The 18,758-nt window shown below is 49.3% G+C and overlaps 1 protein-coding gene across 1 annotated transcript; it reads right to left on the reverse strand.

Annotated features, from left to right (window-relative positions):
* Positions 1 to 2,614: 2,614 nt before the first annotated feature.
* AARSD1 (alanyl-tRNA synthetase domain containing 1) lies at positions 2,615 to 17,927 on the reverse strand. The gene is made up of 12 exons (XM_049780166.1): positions 17,877 to 17,927; positions 17,619 to 17,750; positions 13,074 to 13,233; positions 8,770 to 8,827; positions 7,992 to 8,148; positions 7,787 to 7,903; positions 7,485 to 7,615; positions 6,182 to 6,248; positions 5,911 to 6,002; positions 5,368 to 5,422; positions 4,183 to 4,277; positions 2,615 to 3,069 (listed from the first exon to the last, which is right to left on the reverse strand). Exons 1-12 carry the CDS (start codon positions 17,913 to 17,915, stop codon positions 2,934 to 2,936), a joined length of 1,239 nt encoding a protein of 412 aa, XP_049636123.1. The 5' UTR covers positions 17,916 to 17,927; the 3' UTR covers positions 2,615 to 2,933.
* Positions 17,928 to 18,758: the final 831 nt, after the last annotated feature.

Below are 18,758 nucleotides of genomic sequence, written 5' to 3' on the forward strand. Positions count from 1 at the left end.
GGACATAGCAGAGACAGGCTGAATGGGAAAGTTCTGCACCCCAGTATCCCAGGGCCACCCTCCCTTTAGTACCGAGTGGCCACCAGGGAGTCTGCCAAGCTGCGCTAGAGGCCACATTGCTTCCTTAATAAGAGCTTAAATGATTAACTCCAGTCCCCCTGGAAACACACACACACACACACACTAATAAAACAGTCCTGCAGAAAGTGGCTGTCTCCCATCCCTTTCAAAATTGTCCCAGCTTTGACCACAGTTCCAGGCAGGACAGCCAGGCCCACTCAGGAAAGAGTGATGGAAGAAGTTTCCTCCTGTTTGGTTTTTTTTTTTTTTTTTTTTTCTTTTTGGCTCATACCTGACAGTGCTCAGGATTTATCTTGGCTCTATGCTCAGGGACCACTCCCGACACTGTTTAGGAGATCATACAGGATCCCAGGGATAGAACCCAGGTCAGCCACTTGCAAGGCAAGTGCCCTACCTACTGGACTTACCACTCCAAGCTCAGGAGTGGTTCCCGAGCATAAAACCTGGAATAAGCCCTGAGCACTACTGGATGTGACTTACCCCTCCTTAATAAAGTCAATGAAAGGTAAATCAAAATTTAACACTTGGTTTTGTTTTGTGTTTGGTTTGGTTTGGTTTGGTGTTGGTGAGGGAGGCATCAAAAGTGACAGGATCGGGGCCGGTGAGGTGGCGCTAGAGGTAAAGTGTCTGCCTTGCAAGCGCTAGCCAAGGAAGGACCGCGGTTCTATCCCCCGGTGTCCCATATGGTCCCCCCCAAGCCAGGGGCAATTTCTGAGCACTTAGCCAGGAATAACCCCTGAGCATCAAATGGGTGTGGCCGAAAAAAAAAGTGACAGGGTCTTAGGAGTCTCTGAGGAATTCTTGACCAACCACTCAAGTGACTCAATACAAGCCTGGAGGACACGTGCCAGCAATTACCCAGGAGACCTAGTAAGCTTCAGGGGCTCGAAGAGTTCCTTGGGAACCATGATGCCAGGGATGGAACTGGTGTTGGCAACAAAGGCAAATGCCCAAACCCCAATACTAGTTCTCCAGTCCTTCACTTCCTTTTTATTTATTTTTTTATTTTGGGGGCCACATCCGGCGGTGCTCAGGGGTTACTCCTGGCTATCTGCTCAGAAATAGCTCCTGGCAGGCACAGGGAACCATATGGGACACCAGAATTCGAACCAACTACCTTAGGTCCTGGATCAGCTGCTTGCAAGGCAAACACCACTGTACTCTCTCTGGCCCCCTTCATTTCCTTTTTAGTTCTACCCTTCTTTTGGGTTTTTTTGGTTTTTTTTTTTTTTTTTTTTTTGAGGTCACACCCGAAGTGCTCAGGGGTTACTCCTGTCTGTATGCTCAGAAATCGCTCCTGGCAGGCTCGGAGGACCATATGGGACACCGGGATTCGAACCACCGTCCTTCTGCATCTAAGGCAAACGCCTTACCGTTGTGCTATCTCTCCGCCCCCCCCCCCTTTTTTTTGTATTTTGGGCCACACCCAGCGGTACTCAGGAGTTACTCTTGGCTATCTGCTCAGAAATAGCTCCTGGCAGGAACGGGGGACCATATGGGACTCCGGGATTCGAACCAACCACCTTTGGTCCTGGATCAGCTGCTTGCAAGGCAAACGCCGCTGTGCTATCTCTCCGCCCCCCTAGTTCTACCATTCTTTAAAAAAAATTTAATCAGATAGGAAATTATTTGTGATTTAGGGTCATACAATGTTCCAACACACATCTCTTCACCAGAGTACATTTCCCACCAATGTCCTTTTTCCCTTTCCCAGCCCCATTCTTCCTCTATGGCAGACACACTTTTCTTTCCTTTTCCTTTTATACTGTGGTTTCCAATACTATTACTGAAGTGTATCATGCATTTCACTTTCCCTCCTTTCAGCACCCAGTTCTTGTTCAGTCATCATTCCCAACTATCATTGTCATAGCAGTCCCCCTTCTCTGTCCTAATTGCTGTTTTCCTCCCCAACACCTCCACCTTGTGGCAAGATTTCTACCATGGACCAGCCCTCCTGGCCCTGATACTATTGTTTTTGGAGCTTCCCCCCTTCTTGATGCACAAAGTCCATCAAAGTTTTACTCAAATCTCTGAAACTCCTTAATTTACTTTCCTAACCTCAAGATAAAGCATCCTCCAATGTGGACTTCCTTCTTCTTTCAGATTCAACCATGTTTGTTTTAGTTTTGTGGTACTGAGGATGGAATCTGAGGGCAAGCGCTTTCCCACTGAACAGGTCCATCCCTGCCCGCTGGTGTATTTGCTAGATTGCGGTTTGGGTACTCTGGGAAACTGACTCTGTAATGCTGAACTACAACCCAGAATCCTTTTGTATTTGTAGGTTATGAGAGACCAGCAGAGGCAGATTGATTTGATCTTCCTTTTCCTCATGATAAGGCCCTGGGAACTGTCAGAGTCAGGAAGTCTCCTGTTTGAGATGCTCTCCAGTTTTTTTCTGGACTAGTCTTGCCTATAGTCATGTTCTTCGTTTTTTTATTGCCTCCAGGGAGATCTGGAGCCTCCATCCACTTGATAGTTTTGTGGCTTAACTTATTGACAAAGCCACTGATACTTTTAGGTTCTGGTACACAAGAAAAAGAAGAAAAAGAGATGTTTTCTTTTATTAATTATAATCAAAAATGCTTTCCTCACACAGGGGAGGAGTTTGAGGCTTGAGTGACACACAGCCAGGAACCTACCTATTCCTCAAGCTGCCAAGTCTCAGCCTGCCATAGCCCGAGTGACTTAGTGCCCAGGGCGTGACCTCCACAGAAGTCAAGCCTCCAAGGGGCCAAGTTAGAAAACTATATTCACTCCTACACAGCGCATTCCAGAGTACAGGGATTAAACTGGTCATATGTGGGCCTGCACCAAACTATTTTATTGTCCAAAAGACTGAGGCCCATTGACGCTTACTCCTCAGAGCTCTGCCTGTTGACATAGTCCTGAAGAAGTGCCTGCACTTCCACTCGCCGACTCATCTTGGTGGCCTTGCCCTGAAAGCGGCCTTTATTTCCTGCTCCTTTGCCTTCCAGGATTTCAGCCACCCTGCAAAAGAGAAACAACCAGCTCTTGGAGGAAAACAATTCAGGTCAGTTTTTTGGGTTTTTTTGATTTTTGGTTTTTGGGTCATATCCGGTGATGCTCAGGGGTTACTCCTGGCTCAGCACTCAGAAATCGTCCCCGGCAGGGGGGACCATATGGAAATCGAACCACCGTCTATCCTGGGTCACTGTGTGCAAAGCAAACGCCCTACTGCTGTGCTATCTCTCCAGCTCCCCAAGGTCAGTTTTGTGTCTTCCCTGGAGGGCTCGGGAGGGAAAAGGAGGAGAAAAGTAGAAATCCAACTTAAAAACTGACAAGGGGGACCGGGGAGATAGCATGGAGGTAAGGTGTTTGCCTTTCATGCAGGAGGTCATCGGTTCAAATCCCGGAGTCCCATATGGTCCCCGGTGCCTGCCAGGAGCAATTTCTGAGCCTAAAGCCAGGAATAACCCCTGAGCACTGCCGGGTGTGACCCAAAAACCAAAAAAAAAAAAAAAAAAAAAACTGACAGAGGGCAGACAGATGGTACAGGAGTTAAGGCAATTGTCCTTGCACACACGTGGCCCGACACCAGTTTAATGCCAAGCACTACCTATGCTTCCCCAAGGACCACTAGATGTGATCCCTGAACACAGAACCTGAAGTTAAACCTGAGTATAGCTGGATGTGCCCCCTCCCCCTGCAATAATATCTACAGGCTTGGATGTGATACTCAGAACCACATGGCTCCCTGATACCCACCAATCCCAAAGCACCAAGCCCAGAGTACCCTCTGAACAGCCAGATAAAAGTGTATGAATGCCAAAGCTAGTCATGACCCAACCATTACAACTGCAACAAAGGGAGATGAAGATGGAAGGGGGTTGTTTTGTTGGGGCCATGCCTGGTGATGCTCAGGGCTTACTTCTGGCTCAGCACTCCTGGCAGGACTTGGGGACAATATGAGATGCCAAGGATTGATCCTGAGTCAGCAACATATAAGGCAAGCACCTTGCCCACATTGCTGTCTCTCTAGTCCCCCAAAATACTATTGGGCCTCAGAGATGGCCCTCCTTGGGAATGGGATATGGGCTAGGCTGCCTGCCCCTCTCATAAAAGGGGGTCCTCATAGATTACCTGGATCCCAGGGTCTCCACAGCCTCTGCTGGCCCTGCCAGAAGGAAGAGGCCTGCACCTTTCTCCTCACCCACAGTCAGGAACAGAAGGGTCCCCTAGGAGATGACACAAGAAGGGAAGCCCTATGCTGAAAGATGCCGTCTCAGAGGCCCCCGTACCTTGCACTCTTTCTGTCTTGAGAACAGATATTTTTTTCCCTAAACTATGAATGAAGTTCCTAGGGCCACCCCTCCACTCTGGCATGAGAGCAAAGCAATGTGGTTGGCCCAGCAGTAGCCAGAGGCAACAGAAAAGGGCTCAGAGGACCATATGGGGTATAGGGGATCAAACCGAATTGGCTGCGTAAAAGGCGATCATTCTAAACCCTTTCATTCCAGAAAACTCATGAACCTCCACAGACCTAGAACCAGGCCCTCAGAACACAGAAATCAGGACCTCAGGCTCGGTGGCACTCCAGAGCCAAAAAAACAGATCTGAGGAAAAGTCACAGTCCTCGATGGGTCAACACCACAGACCCAGTTTATTTTATTTATTTATTTTGGTTTTTCAGCCACACCCAGTGATGCTCAGGGGTTACTCCTGGCTATGCGCTCAGAAATCACTCCTGGCTTGGGGGATCATATGAGATGCTAGGTGATCAAACCGCAGTCCGTCCTAGGCTGGCGCACAAGGCAAACGCCTTACGCCTCATGACACAGCTCAGGCCCCCAGTTTATTTTATTTTTAATTTTTAGAATTTTGGTCATACAGAGTGGTACTCAGGACTTATTCCTGGCTCTGCACGCAGGAATCACTCCTGGCAAACTTGGGGACCTTATGGGATGCTGGGGATTGAACCTGGGTCAGCCATATGCAAGGTAAGCACCCTATCCACTCAAATCTCATTTAATCCCTATACCAGAGCTTGGTTTATAGAGATCTCAGAGGATCATACTGGAGCCCGAAGAGACGACTCAGAATATACACTTGGCAAGTGAGAGGTCTGGGCTCAATCCCCAGCACTATACATACCTGAGGTGGCCTCTGAGCACTGACTGGAACCCCCCATCCCAAAATTAGATATATAAAAATTAAAAAAAAATTATTTATTTCTATTCCCTCATCATCACAGCTTCTGCTGGTGGAGCTTTGGCAAACTTCACACCCCTCACTTAAATCTCTAGGTAGGGAATCCACTCCTCTTACCTCTGACCCAATTTCGTTGGCAATGATATTCATGAACTCGGAATCACCCTCTTTCCTACAAGAGAGAGAGAGAGGAGAGAACTAGGAAGTCGCAGGATGTCTGGAATCTCTGGGGGACAAGATGGTACCCTATGCTGTCCTTTTGGGCAAATTCCCAAGCCCCTTAGCAGAGAATAAGGCCATCAGGGACTGGAGCTAATGTACAGCAGGGAGGGCCCTTGCTTTTTGCACATGGCCTATCTGGGAATACCGCTGGGTGTGAACCCCTCTCCCCCCCAGATAAAAAGGCCAGCAGGGGTCCCTTTTGGTCTTAGCAGTCAAAGGGTTCTATGAGCTCTGGCCTTGTTTCCAATCTGTCAGCAACAGAGAGGGGAAAGCAGTGGCGGGTCCGTGAGAAGGTAGTAAAGATGCTGCTATCAAGCCCAGAAGTGTGCCAGGCAACATGTTTCCTCAGGGGCACCTCAGCCTTGAGCACGCCAGCGAGCAAGCTGGCACTGCACAGGGTGAGGCTGCACCCAAAACCCTGGCCAGGGCCCCCCTCACCTGTGAAGCATGACTACCCCGCCCCAGTCAGGGCTGTTCCTGAGGCTGCGGGCAGTGTGCACGGCCAGGTCACGGAGTAGAGTCAGGTTGTTCTGAAAGACACGGGAACTGAGCAGTCCTCAAGAGGGAGACTAACGTTCTCACAACTGCATCCCTTCCACCCCTCACCTCTGTCCAATCACAGCCTGAGAAAAGTGAAGATTGAGTCTGGGGTCCCTTCCAGGCAGGGTACCTGCATCCTCCCACCTCCCACTCTCCATAGAGCAATCACCTTCTGTAGAAGCTTGGTGGAGTTTTGTAGCTTTTGCACCGCATCTACATGCTCCTCTGGCCCACACCTGCAAGAGAAAGGTCAGAGCTAGGTGCCGGAAGGGGCTCCAGGAGGCAATCCAAGTGGGCCACTCACTACCAACAATTTTAAAGATGCATTCCAAGGGAAAATAGTAGTTCAGAAGAAAGGGGAGATCGGGAATAATCCCTGGGGGATAGTGCTGACAAAAATGCTCAGTGTCCCAAAGGAATGCAGTAAAAGTGGGACACACTCTGAAAAGTCACAAGTGTTGGCAGGTCAACGTGTCTGAGACATAAGGCCAGCTACACTAATACTGCCAGTGGTAGGGTTCATGCTTCATAGTATGAGACCCTCAGTCAAAGCCTGGTACGAGGGGCAGAGCAATAGCACAGCAGATATAGTGTTTGCCTTGCACACAGCCAACCCAGGTTTGATCCCCGACAACCCATATGGTCCCCCAAGTTCACCAGGAGTGATATCTGAGTGCAGGGCCATACTACCAAGTATGGCCCCGAAACAAAAGCAAACAAAAAAAAATGGCACCAAAAAAAAAACCAAACCAAGTCAACCCTGGTTTGATCCCCAGCACTCCATATGGTTCCCAAGCTCACCTGGAGTAATCACTGAGTGCAGAGCCCTAAAAAAGAAGCCCTGGGGCCGGGCGGTGGCGCTGGAGGTAAGGTGCCTGCCTTGCCTGCGCTAGCCTAGGACGGACCGCGGTTCGATCCCCCGGTGTCCCATATGGTCCCCCAAGAAGCCAGGAGCAACTTCTGAGCGCATAGCCAGGAGTAACCCCTGAGCGTCACAGGGTGTGGCCCAAAAACCAAAAAAAAAACCAAAAAAAAAAAAAGAAGCCCTAAGCACTGCTGGGTACTCAACACACATAAAAAATAATAATAGGGGGCCCGGAGAGATAGCACAGCGGCGGCGTTTGCCTTGCAAGCAGCCAATCCAGGACCAAAGGTGGTTGGTTCGAATCCCGGTGTCCCATATGGTCCCCCATGCCTGCCAGGAGCTATTTCTGAGCAGACAGCCAGGATTAACCCCTGAGCATCGCCAGGTGTGGCCCAAAAACCAAAATAATAATAATAATAATAATAATAATAATAATAATAATGATAATGATAATAAAACAAAAAAAAGAGGAAGCCATTCTGAGTGAGTCTGACAACCCATGTCTTGGCTGTCGCATCCCAGAGGGCAGCTCTTCTATTCTACCAGAGAAATGGAGAAGATAAACCCCAGAACCCAGACTCTGAGAAATGGTGTAAAAGGGACATACTTAAGTAGGCCAGTGAGTGCTTTCTCGGTTCCATGGCTTCTCTCCATCCACTTCAGAACACGGTTCCCAGCCAGGAACACCAGGTTAGTCTTGTTCTTTTTCCCCTTCTCAGTGCCCAGGATTTTAATGACCTACATGAGCCAAGGAAACAATTAGCACACACTGACATAAGCCACAGCCCGCCCTCAGCAATGAAGCAATAAAGGAGTGACGTCACTCAGGACTGTTACCCTCAACCAGTCCCAGTTCTGACACGATGCACCCACAGCCTCCCTCCCAGGCCCCCCACAGCTCCCTGGTACCTGGAGGTCACTGAGATTGTTCACATGGGTGCCACAGCACATGTTGGAGTCGACACTCTCGATGGTGACAACTCGGATGGGCCCAGCGTGGTCATCAGGCAGGCCCCGGCCCCTGACCTGGTGGGGTTCCAGAAGGGCCATCTGAATGCTGCCCTGGGGACTGTTCCCATGTCACTGTCACCCCCCCACTCTGGCTCTCCCTTACCTTCTCCACCTCAGGATCATCCAGGCTGAGCTCCTGGACTGTCACCGGCAGCCGCGCCCTGATTTTCCCATTGATATTCTGCTCGATGGCAGAGACTTGCTCTGCGGTCACAGAGGGGCTGTCCAGCTCTATCACACAGCGCAGCCGCCCCAACTCCCTGTCAGGAGAGTGGCCACATGGCACTGGAAACAGCGGACACAGGAGAACCCCAGGTCCAGAGTGGGAATCCTAGGGTCTAGGTCTGGCAACAGCCCCAGACACAGGAGTGTCTCTCGCCTGCCTATGTGATGTGCCCATGAATATTAGATATATCCAAACACACCTTGGCAGGAAAAAGCTTCTCCACTCCTGATACGAATGATCTTCCTTAACTTTTACCCCCAAATCCCTCAAGACAGGATGTGCCATTTCTGTCTCAAAGTTGAGTGCTAGAAAGGAAAGTGACCAAAGCCACAGACTCTGGCTCCAGATTCCACATTCTTGCTGAAGCAATGGCTCTCAGCTCCCTTCATCCTGGTGCTTCCCCTGACCCAAGGTCATCCACCGCTTCACCACCCCAATCTCTGAGGGGAACAGGAGCACACGGACAATGTGGACCACTTTGTTCCCTCCCTGCCTCAGGGTTACTGCTGGCTCTGCACTCAAGGATCATTCCTGTGGTGCTCTGGGGACCTCTTAGATATCGGGGTCAGATGCATACAATGCAAGAACCCTAACCACTGGACTATCACTCTGGCCCAGCAAAGCCCGTCCTTAAGTGGGCTGTGCCCCTACTTACCATGATGTCGTCTTCAACCCAAACAGACTGTCAGCCACTGCAGTGATGAGATGTTGCCCTGGACAGAGGGAACACAGGCAGGAGACTGAGAAGGTGCGACAGCATCCCATATCCCCGAGCCTGCCAGTAGCATCCCATATCCCCGAGCCTGCCAGTAGCAATTTCTGAGAGCAGAGCCAGGAGTAACCCCTGAGTGCCACCAGGTGTGACCCAAAAACAAAAATAAAAACAAAAACTAGGGCCCGGAGAGATAGCACAGCGGCGTTTGCCTTGCAAGCAGCCGATCCAGGACCAAAGGTGGTTGGTTCAAATCCCGGTGTCCCATATGGTCCCCCGTGCCTGCCAGGAGCTATTTCTGAGCAGACAGCCAGGAGAAACCTCTGAGCACCGCCGGGTGTGGCCCAAAAACCAAAAAAAAAAAAAAACCTAATTACATACACCTCCTGGTCAGGCAAAGATAATTGAAACATCTGTGAGAGACTGGGAATTTCAAACAAAAATAACCCAAGTGATGACCTAGCAACCAGGCTTCAAACTGATAACTTGTCACAGCTGACATAATATCTTCTCTTACGGTCACATCTGAGGCAGTATGTCTACTAGCTTTTTAAAAGTATGCTAGCAAATTTCATCAAATTATTTACTACCACTCTATTCTATGTTATTCCATTGAATTATAAGAATGTGTTTGAATAAAGGGGCTGGAACAACACAAATCGATAGGATATTTGTATTACTTGCACCAACCTAGGATGGACCCAGGTTCGATCCCCAGTGTCCCGTATGGTCCCCTGAGACTGCCAAGAGCAATTTCTGAGCACAGAGCCAGGAGTAATCCCTAAGCACTGCCAGGTGTGGCACAAAAACAAACAAAAACGTCATTGAGGGCTGGAGTGATATTAGGGTGGATAGGGTTGCACATGCAACCCAACTTTGATCCCCAGTATCCCACATGGTCTCCCAAGCACCACCAGGAGTAATTTCTGAGCACAGAGCCAAGAGTAAATCCTGAACATTGCCAGGTGTGGTTCCTCTCAAAAAGAATCATTTGAGGGGGGCCAGAGAGACAGCATGGAGGTAAGGTGTTTGCCTTACATGCAGAAGGATGGTGGTTCGAATCCCAGCATCCCATATGGTCCCCTGAGCCTGCCAGGAGCAATTCTGAGCATAGAACCAGAAGTGACCCCTGAGCGCTGCCGGGTGTGACCCAAAAACTAAAAAAAAAAGTCATTTGAGGGGTGGCGAAGTAATTTAATGCTTATTTTATTTATTGGGGGAAGATAGAGTTGGGACACACCTGGAGGTGTTCGGTGGCTACTTCCAGCCCTTTACTCAGGTGTAGGGGTGTGTGGGGGTCCGGGACTATATAGAGTGCTGGGATTTAACCAGAGTTGGCCACATACAAAGCAAGTATAAATTCAATCCCTCGTACCTCATGTCCTCCCACCAGCACCCCAGCACAGACACAGAACCTTACTTTATAAACTCTCTCTCTCCTTACTTTCTAAACTCTAACTCTCTCTCCTTTCCTTTCCTTTCCTCTCCTCTCCTCTCCTCCCCTCCCTTCCCCTCCCTTCCCTTCCCTTCCCTTCCCTTCTCTCTCTCTCTCTCTCTCTCTCTCTCTCTCTCTCTCTCTCTCTCTCTCTCTCTCTCTCTCTCTCTCTCTCTCTCTCTCTCTCTCTCTTTCTTTCTCTCTCTCTCTCATTTTTAAATTCTATTTTGGACATAGGCAAGTCATGAGTTCAAGACTCCAGAAAGATAGTACAGCATAGGAGGCCCTTGTCTTGCATGTATTTGACCCAGGTTTAATCCCCCACACTCCATAATGTGTCCTAGGCCTTGCCAGAAGTGAACCCTGAGGACAGAATCAGAGTAAACCCTGAGCACTGGCAGGTCTAGGCAAGCCCCAATAAAATATCCCCAGTGTCCAGTAATTTTATATATCAAATACCTAGAAGTTAACACTACTATCACCATGTTACCTAAAATCCAATAAAAATGTAAAAATTAGGGGCCCGGAGAGATAGCACAGCGGTGTTTGCCTTGCAAGCAGCCGATCCAGGACCTAAGGTGGTTGGTTCGAATCCCAGTGTCCCATATGGTCCCCCGTGCTTGCCAGGAGCTATTTCTGAGCAGACAGCCAGGAGTAACCCCTGAGCACCGCCGGGTGTGGCCCAAAAAAAAAAAAATAGTAAAAATTAGCAAAATTTGGGCCCGGAGATAGCACAGCGGCATTTGCCTTGAAAGCGGCCGATCCAGGACCTAAGGTGGTTGGTTCAAATCCTGGTGTTCCATATGGTCCTCCGTGCCTGCCAGGAGCTATTTCTAAGCAGACAGCCAGGAGTAACCCCTGAGCACCGCCGGGTGTGGCCCAAAAACAAACAAAAAAAAAATTAGCAAAATTTTTGGGACTCCAAGGTCCCACATGTCCTGATTGCATGTGATCCCTACAATCTTTACCATTCCAGCACCACAAGTGATTTCCAGCTGCTGTTTCCCACAGGGGGAACAACAGCAAGCTCGCATGAGCACCACAGCCAGCCCAGCAGGCACCATAACCGTGACCTGTGTGCCTCAACCACAATTATGATCCCAGGGGCCAGAGCAATAGTACAGAGGTAAGGTGTTTGCCTTATATGCAGCCGACATAGGACAGACCCAATTCGAATTCCGGCATCCTATATAGTCCCCTGTGCCTGCCAGGAGCAACTTCTGAGCACAGAGCCAGGAGTAACTCCTGAGCACTGCCAGGTATGACCCCAAAAAAACAAAACAAACAAAAAAAGATGATCATAGGACTGAAGCAACAGCACAGTAGGTAGGGTGTTTTATGTTTTTTTTGCCTTGCATGCAACAAACCCAGGTTTGATCCCCGGCATCCTATATGATCCCCCAAGCCTACCAAGAGTAATTTCTGAGGGCCCGGAGAGATAGCACAGCGGCGTTTGCCTTGCAAGCGGCCGATCCAGGACCAAAGGTGATTGGTTCAAATCCCAGTGTCCCATATGGTCCTCCGTGCCTGCCAGGAGCTATTTCTGAGCAGACAGCCAGGAGTAACCCCTGAGCACTGCCGGGTGTGGCCCAAAAACCAAAAAAAAAAAAAAGAATAATTTCTGAGCGCAGAGCCAGGAGTAATACTTGAGCACCACCGTGTATAGCACACACAAAAAAAAAGGAGTATAATTCCCAGTAAACATTCCAACTATAGGGGCACAAACCATGTGAGAATCAAGTGAGACCCCCTGGTGAATGCCCCAACTAGAGATGTGCGAGCACCAGTCAGGAGCCAGGTGTGGGCCACCAAATCGCTGCAACAGCGGTAACAAAAGGAACAAGGAGTGCAGGAAGGGGGAAAAAAAAAAAGACTCCAAGATAAACCCATCAGTGGAGAGCCAGAGTTAGGGTTCCATATGCCATTTTGCATGAGTCTGAGATTCAAGCCCTACCACAAGGACTCCTGAGCACTGTCAGGTGTGGCTCCCCTTCCAACAAACAAACAAACTAGTCAGCTGATAATATTCAACCCCAAGAGTTGCTCTGCTACTTTTACTTTATTTGTTCAGACAGCTTTTGCCAAGGCCACAATGCCCTGCCTAAATCTAAACTGAAAATTTGTTTTCTTTTGTTGGGTTTTTTTTGGTCACACCCAGCAGCACTCAGGGGTTCCTCCTGGCTCTACGCTCAGAAATTGCTCCTGGCAGGCTCAGAGGACCATATGGGATGCCGGGATTCCAACCACCGTCCTTCTGCATGCAAGATAAACGCCTCACCTCCATGCTATCTCTCCAGCCCCTTCTGTTTTGTTTTGGGGCTACACCTGGCAGTGCTCCTGGCTTATTCCTGGCTCTGTGCTCAGGAAACACTCCTGGAGGGGCTCAGAGAACCATATGGGGTGCCAGGGATCAAATCTAGGCCAGGTGCAAGCAAATCAAACACCCGTTCCCTGCAATATCTCTTCTGCCCTCCCATCCCCCAAGCTGATTCTAAAATCTAAAAGACTAACTTCTTTTTGTTGTTGTTATTGGGCCACACCTGGTGATGCTCAGGGGTTACTCCTGGCTATGCACTCAGAAATGGCTCCTGGCTTGGGGACCATATGGGATGCCGGGGGATCAAACCACAGCCCATTCTAGGTCAGCATGTGCAAGGCAAATGCCCTACCGCTTGCATCACCACTCAGGCCCATAAAAGACTAACTTTTAACCACCCAGATGCATCTCAAATACCCTGATATTTTTTCATCAATACCCTGGCATTTCTCGTCAAGCACCCTAGCATTCCTTGCCAGCAAATGCCTCACATACCTGAATGCTGCTGCATGTGGTCAAACCTTCGGTCCCAGTCCACCCGAACCTGAACCTCGCTCCCAGGGGTCAGAGGAGTCAGTGTGAAATGATCTGCCTCGGCACCCCGACGAGTCACTCTCAGCACAGAAATGTTATCGATGGTACCACGATCATCAGGCTAGGGCAAAGAAGCAAAAGAAATCAATGGAGCAGACAAGATGCACACCAACTCAAGATACAAAGTCCCTGTAGTAGAGAAGCTAGATTGATAGTACTGTGGGTGGGACACTTGCCTTACAGACACCCAGATTCAATTCCCTTTACTCCTTATGGTCCCTCAAGTACAATCAAAAGTGATCTGGGTCCAGAGAGATAGCACAGCGGCGTTTGCCTTGCAAGCAGCCGATCCAGGACCAAAGGTGGTTGGTTCAAATCCCAGTGTCCCATATGGTCCTCCGTGCCTGCCAGGAGCTATTTCTGAGCAGACAGCCAGGAGTAACCCCTGAGCATTGCCGGGTGTGGCCCCCCCCAAAAAAAAAAGAGTGATCCCTGAGAGGCCGGAGTGATAGCACAGTGGTAGGGTATTTTCCTTGCACGCTGCCATCCCAGGATGGACCCAGGTTCGATCCCCGGCATCCCATATGGTTCCCTGAGCCTGCCAGGAGCAATTTCTGAGCACAGAGCCAGAAGTAACCCTGAGCGCCAACAAGTGTGCCCCCCAAAAAATGAAAGAGTGATCCCTGAGCCCAGAGCCAGAAGTAAACCCTGAGCACTGCTGATGTGGCAAAAAGAAAAATAAAAGAAATAATACCCCCAGACTAATTCCCTTAGGGAAAAGAAGATGCACTGACAAGTGGGATGTGCCTTACTTTCTGGGGGCACAACTACCACTTTCCTCCTTTCCTCTGACCACCCACACATCTGCTTCTTCAAAGCAACCCAACGATGCTAACAGAGGTTGTGACTATAGAAAGGAGGAGGCTTATCTTTCCGTTTTGTTTTCTCATGGAGGCATATCTGCTCAGTCTCAAGTGTTATGCCTGTCTCAGTGCCCGGGGACTATAAGGACCAGTGATGCAACTCTCTTGCTTTATTTCATCCTCTGCACTGCTACTAGAACTAAATTTTGATTTTGGGTCACACCTGGCAGTGCTCAGGGTTTATTCCCTGGCTCTGCACTCAAGGATCCCTCCTGGTGGAGCTTAGAGGACCATATATAATGCTGGGGATCAAACCTGGGTTGGCTGCATGTAAGGCAAATACCCTACTTGCTATACTATCTCCCTAGCCCTTACTAGAATTAAATTTGGGGGGGGGGCACACCTGGCAATGCCCAAGAGTTACTCCTGGCTCTGTACTCAGGAATTCCTCCTGGCAGGCTCAGGGGACCATATGAAATGCTGGAGATCAAACCTGGGTCAGTCATGTGGCAAGGCAAATGTCCTACCTGCTGTGTTATCGCTCTGGCCCCAAGAATTACATTTTTTTAAATATTCATTCATGGGCCAGAGAGTACAGCAAGGAAGGTATTTGACTTAAATGCAATCGATCCTGAGTCTATAACCCAAAAAAAAAGAAATTACAAATAAAAGGACTGGGTCTGGAGTGATAGCACAACAGTAGGGCTCTGTGCTCAGAAATAACACTCCAGTCCCTGACAGGAGTGATTTCTGAGGGCAGGGCCAGAAGTAACCCAAGTGCCACCAAATGTGACCCCCCAAAAAATATATATATATAAAATAGAGGCCAGAGCAATAAATAGCACAGTGGTAGGGTATTTGCCTTGCATGCAGCGGATCCAGGATGGATGGTGGTTCTAATTCTGGCATCCCCATATGGTCCCCCAAGCCAGGAGCGATTTCTGAGCACAGTGCCAGGAGTAACCCCTGAGCATCACTGGGTGTGGCCCAAAAAGCAAATGAAAAAAAATTTTTTAAACAACAACAAAATAAAGTAAAAGGACAGAGTCTGGCAAACAAGTAACTGTTATATGATATATACAGGAATTTGGGAGGAGAGAAGTGTGGAGGGTGAAGGCTGAACTACACCTGATGGTGCTCCAGTGCTATTCCTGCTCTGTGTTCAAGGGACCATATGCAGTGCTGGGGATCAAATAGGATTGGCCCCACCCTGGTACAATATCTCTGTGACCTGCAACAAGGTTTCTTTTTAGGGGGGGGAGAAGAGGCATCACAACCAGCAGTACTCAAGGGTTACTCCTAGTTCCTGGTTCTGCATTCAAGAATGACTCCTGGCAAATTGGGGGACCATATAGAATGCAGAAGCTAGAACTCAGGTCAGCCGCATGCAAGTCTGATCTTGCAACCTACCCATTGTACTATTGCTCTAGCCCACAACAAGGCTTCTTAAACTATTTTTCATCTACAAACTCCATTTTGCCCAAGAAATGTTGATGCAACTCAGATATATTATATATACAACTCAAACATTACTGACAATAAAACATAATTTTAGAGACTGGAAAGATAGTAGGGGGGTAAAGTATCTGCCTTGCACATGGTCAACCTGGGTTTGAAACCTGGCACCATATTTGGTCCCTCAAGCCCCACCAAGGAACTGGAACAATAGCATAGTGTGTAGGGCGCTTTCTTTGCAAGTAGTTGATCCAGGTTCAATCTCTGTATCCCATATGGTCCCCAAGCCTAGTGTGGTCCAAAAACAACAACAACTAAAGTGATCTCTAACCACAGAGCCATAAGTAAACTCTGAACACTGCTGGATATAGCCCCAAAAGTCATACACTTTATTTTATTACAGATTTTTCACAATCCTCACATTCAATTACTCTGTCCTATGAGGGACAATTTAAGAAGCTAGAATTGGAAGGAAGGAAGGAAGGAAGGAAGGGAGGGAGGGAGGGAGGGAGGGAGGGAGGGAGGGAGGGAGGGAGGGGAGGGAGGGAGGGAGGGAGGAAGGAAGGAAGGAAGGAAGGAAGGAAGGAAGGAAGGAAGGAAGGAAGGAAGGAAGGAAGGAAGGAAGGAAGGAAGGAAGGAAGGGAGGGAGGGAGGGAGGGAGGGAGGGAGGGAGGGAGGGAGGAGGGAGGGAGGGAGGGAAGGAAGGAAGGAAGGAAGGAAGGAAGGAAGGAAGGAAGGAAGGAAGGAAGGAAGGAAGGAAGGAAGGAAGCTAGAATCAACAATAAGAAAAAGTTCCGGGGCCGGGCGGTGGCGCTAAAGGTAAGGTGCCTGCCTTGTCTGCGCTAGCCTCGGACGGACCGCAGTTCGATCCCCAGGCGGCCCATATGGTCCCCCAAGCCAGGAGCGACTTCTGAGCGCATAGCCAGGAGTAACCCCTGAGCGTCACCGGGTGTGGCCCAAAAACCAAATAAATAAATAAATAAATAAATAATAAATAAATAAAAATATATAAAAAAAAAAAAAAAGAAAAAGTTCCAGGGCCAGAGAGATAGCACATTGGTAGGGTGTTTGCCTTGCATGCGGCTGACCAGGGTTCGATCCCTGGCATCCCATATGGTTGCCTGACCGTGCCAGAAGCGATTTCTGAGTGCAGAGTCAGGAGTAGTAACCCCTGAGCCCTGCCAGATGTGGCCCAAAAAACAAAAAGAAAAAAAAGAAAAAGTTCCTTTTCTGGAAGGTGCTCAAAAGTCATCTTCAGTCTGTCAGTAACACACCAATGACTCCATCTGAATGGAACTAGTTAACTAACTAGTTGGAACTAATTAGACTAGTTAACTAGATTTGTGAGGTGTTTCAGGCTTCTCCAAACTTTGTTGAAGCCATTATACATAACTGCTAGGAAGACTCTGATGCCCACCTTTGATGGTACCATTCTCCTTTTCCATATACACACTGGACCTATTTCTTCCCCTCTCAGAGCACTGATATCTGCCCCTGCTGTATATCTGTAACTCACACATCTTACCTGAGCTACCTCAGAAGAATCTACTTTTTGGGGGATGGGGGTCACACCAGGCAGCTCTCAGGGGCTACTCCGCTCCTGGCAAGTTCAGGGGACCATATGGGATGCCAGGATTCAAACCAAGGTCCGTCCTGGGTCGGCTGCGTGCAAGGCAAACGCCCTACCGCTGTGCTATGGCTTCAGCCCCCCTCCAAAGAATCTTTTTCAGATTCTGTCAAACACCCTAATTCCTACCTCAGGGAACTGCACTTGCAATTCTCCTCTCCACCATCCCACATACTACTCGGTTATTGGCAATGCTTTAACCCCTTCACTGCAATTTCATTTTTGGTTTTGTTTTGTTTTGCAAAAGCCCCGTGATCCTGGGCCTACTCCTGGCTCACTGCTAGATGGTCCATCTGATAATGCAAAAAGAGAACTATGCAATGCAAAATCATCGCTGCAGTCCACTGAGCTATTTCCAGAACCAAGAAACCCCCCCCCCAACTCTTCCATCTCCTGAAATAATCTAAAATAATCTGCCTCCTACCACTGTCATTCCCTCCCCCGCCGAGGTTTTTTCTTTCTTTCTAGGGCTCCTTCTATCTGCCAGGCAAATGTTGCATGCACAAATAAATGTCCTGAACCCAACTTGCATCTGGGACCTGGAGGGACGGGGACTGGTACCTGTCCGCCCCCCTCGGGGAAAAGCAACGTGTCTTGCAGCACCACTTGGAAACCGCTCAGCGCCTCCTTCTTGCCCTGGCTGCCCTCGGTCTGCAGCTCCGCAGGCCGGCAAGAGACCACGGTGGTGGTGAACTAGCCAGAGAGAGGAGGCTCCAATGAGCAGGGACCGGCGCGGGGGCACTGCGTGTATTTGTCCATCCCGCCCCCTGCACGCGGTGCCCTCGGCCCCGCACCGGCCCGGGATCCCGCCAGGCACACCTCCCGGGCATAGCTGTCCCGCTGACACTGGAACGCCATGGCTAGAGGCTCCCGGGACCGCGCGGGGCGGGCAGGCGGACGGACGGACGGACGGAGAGCGACGCGGGACAAACCTTCTCCGCGGCGCATGCGCAAGAGAAACGGGTAGCCCAGGAAGGGGGCGTGGTTTGGCTCAAGGTAGGGGAAAGGCCTTCTTTACCTGAAGGAAAGAGGTCCAGGATTTGCACTGGTCCACCACGGGTCCAGGGAGATTTTAAGCGACTGATTTGTTTTGGTTGGTTGGTTGGGTGTTTTCTGTTTAGTTTTTTGGGGGAAGATTTGAGGAGACCCATTATGCCCTGCAATGCTCAGAGGTTACTCCTGGCTCTGCACTCAGGAATCACTCATGGTGGTGCTCATTGAAATAGCAAAGATCCATAACATGTCTGCAGTGTGCAAGGCACATACCCTCCCCTCTATGCTATCGCTCTGGCCCAACACAGAGATTTCTGAGTGTTCGGGAAGCTGAAGTAGATTTCTGGCTAGTTTTAAGCAATGCAGCATTAGCCAAGAACAAAATACAGGTTTCCACTGAGAAATCAGGGCAAAGATCTGGCACAAGGGACCAACCCAGCATGGATTACAAGCCTGCTCCCAACATTTCTCTACTTTTTTTTTTTTTTTTTTTGGTTTTTAGGTCACACCCAGCAGTGCTCAGGGGTTACTCCTGGCTCTAAGCTCAGAAATCGCTCCTGGCAGGCTCGGGGGACCATATAAGATGCTGGGATTCAAACCACCATCCTTCTGCATGTAAGGCAAATGGTGTACCTCCATGCTATCTCTTCGGCCTCCATTTTTCTACTTTTTTTGTTTTTGTTTTTGGTTTTTGGGCCACACCTGGCA

This window comes from Suncus etruscus, chromosome 1, assembly GCF_024139225.1.
Source record: "Suncus etruscus isolate mSunEtr1 chromosome 1, mSunEtr1.pri.cur, whole genome shotgun sequence".
Taxonomy (NCBI): Eukaryota; Metazoa; Chordata; class Mammalia; order Eulipotyphla; family Soricidae; genus Suncus; species Suncus etruscus.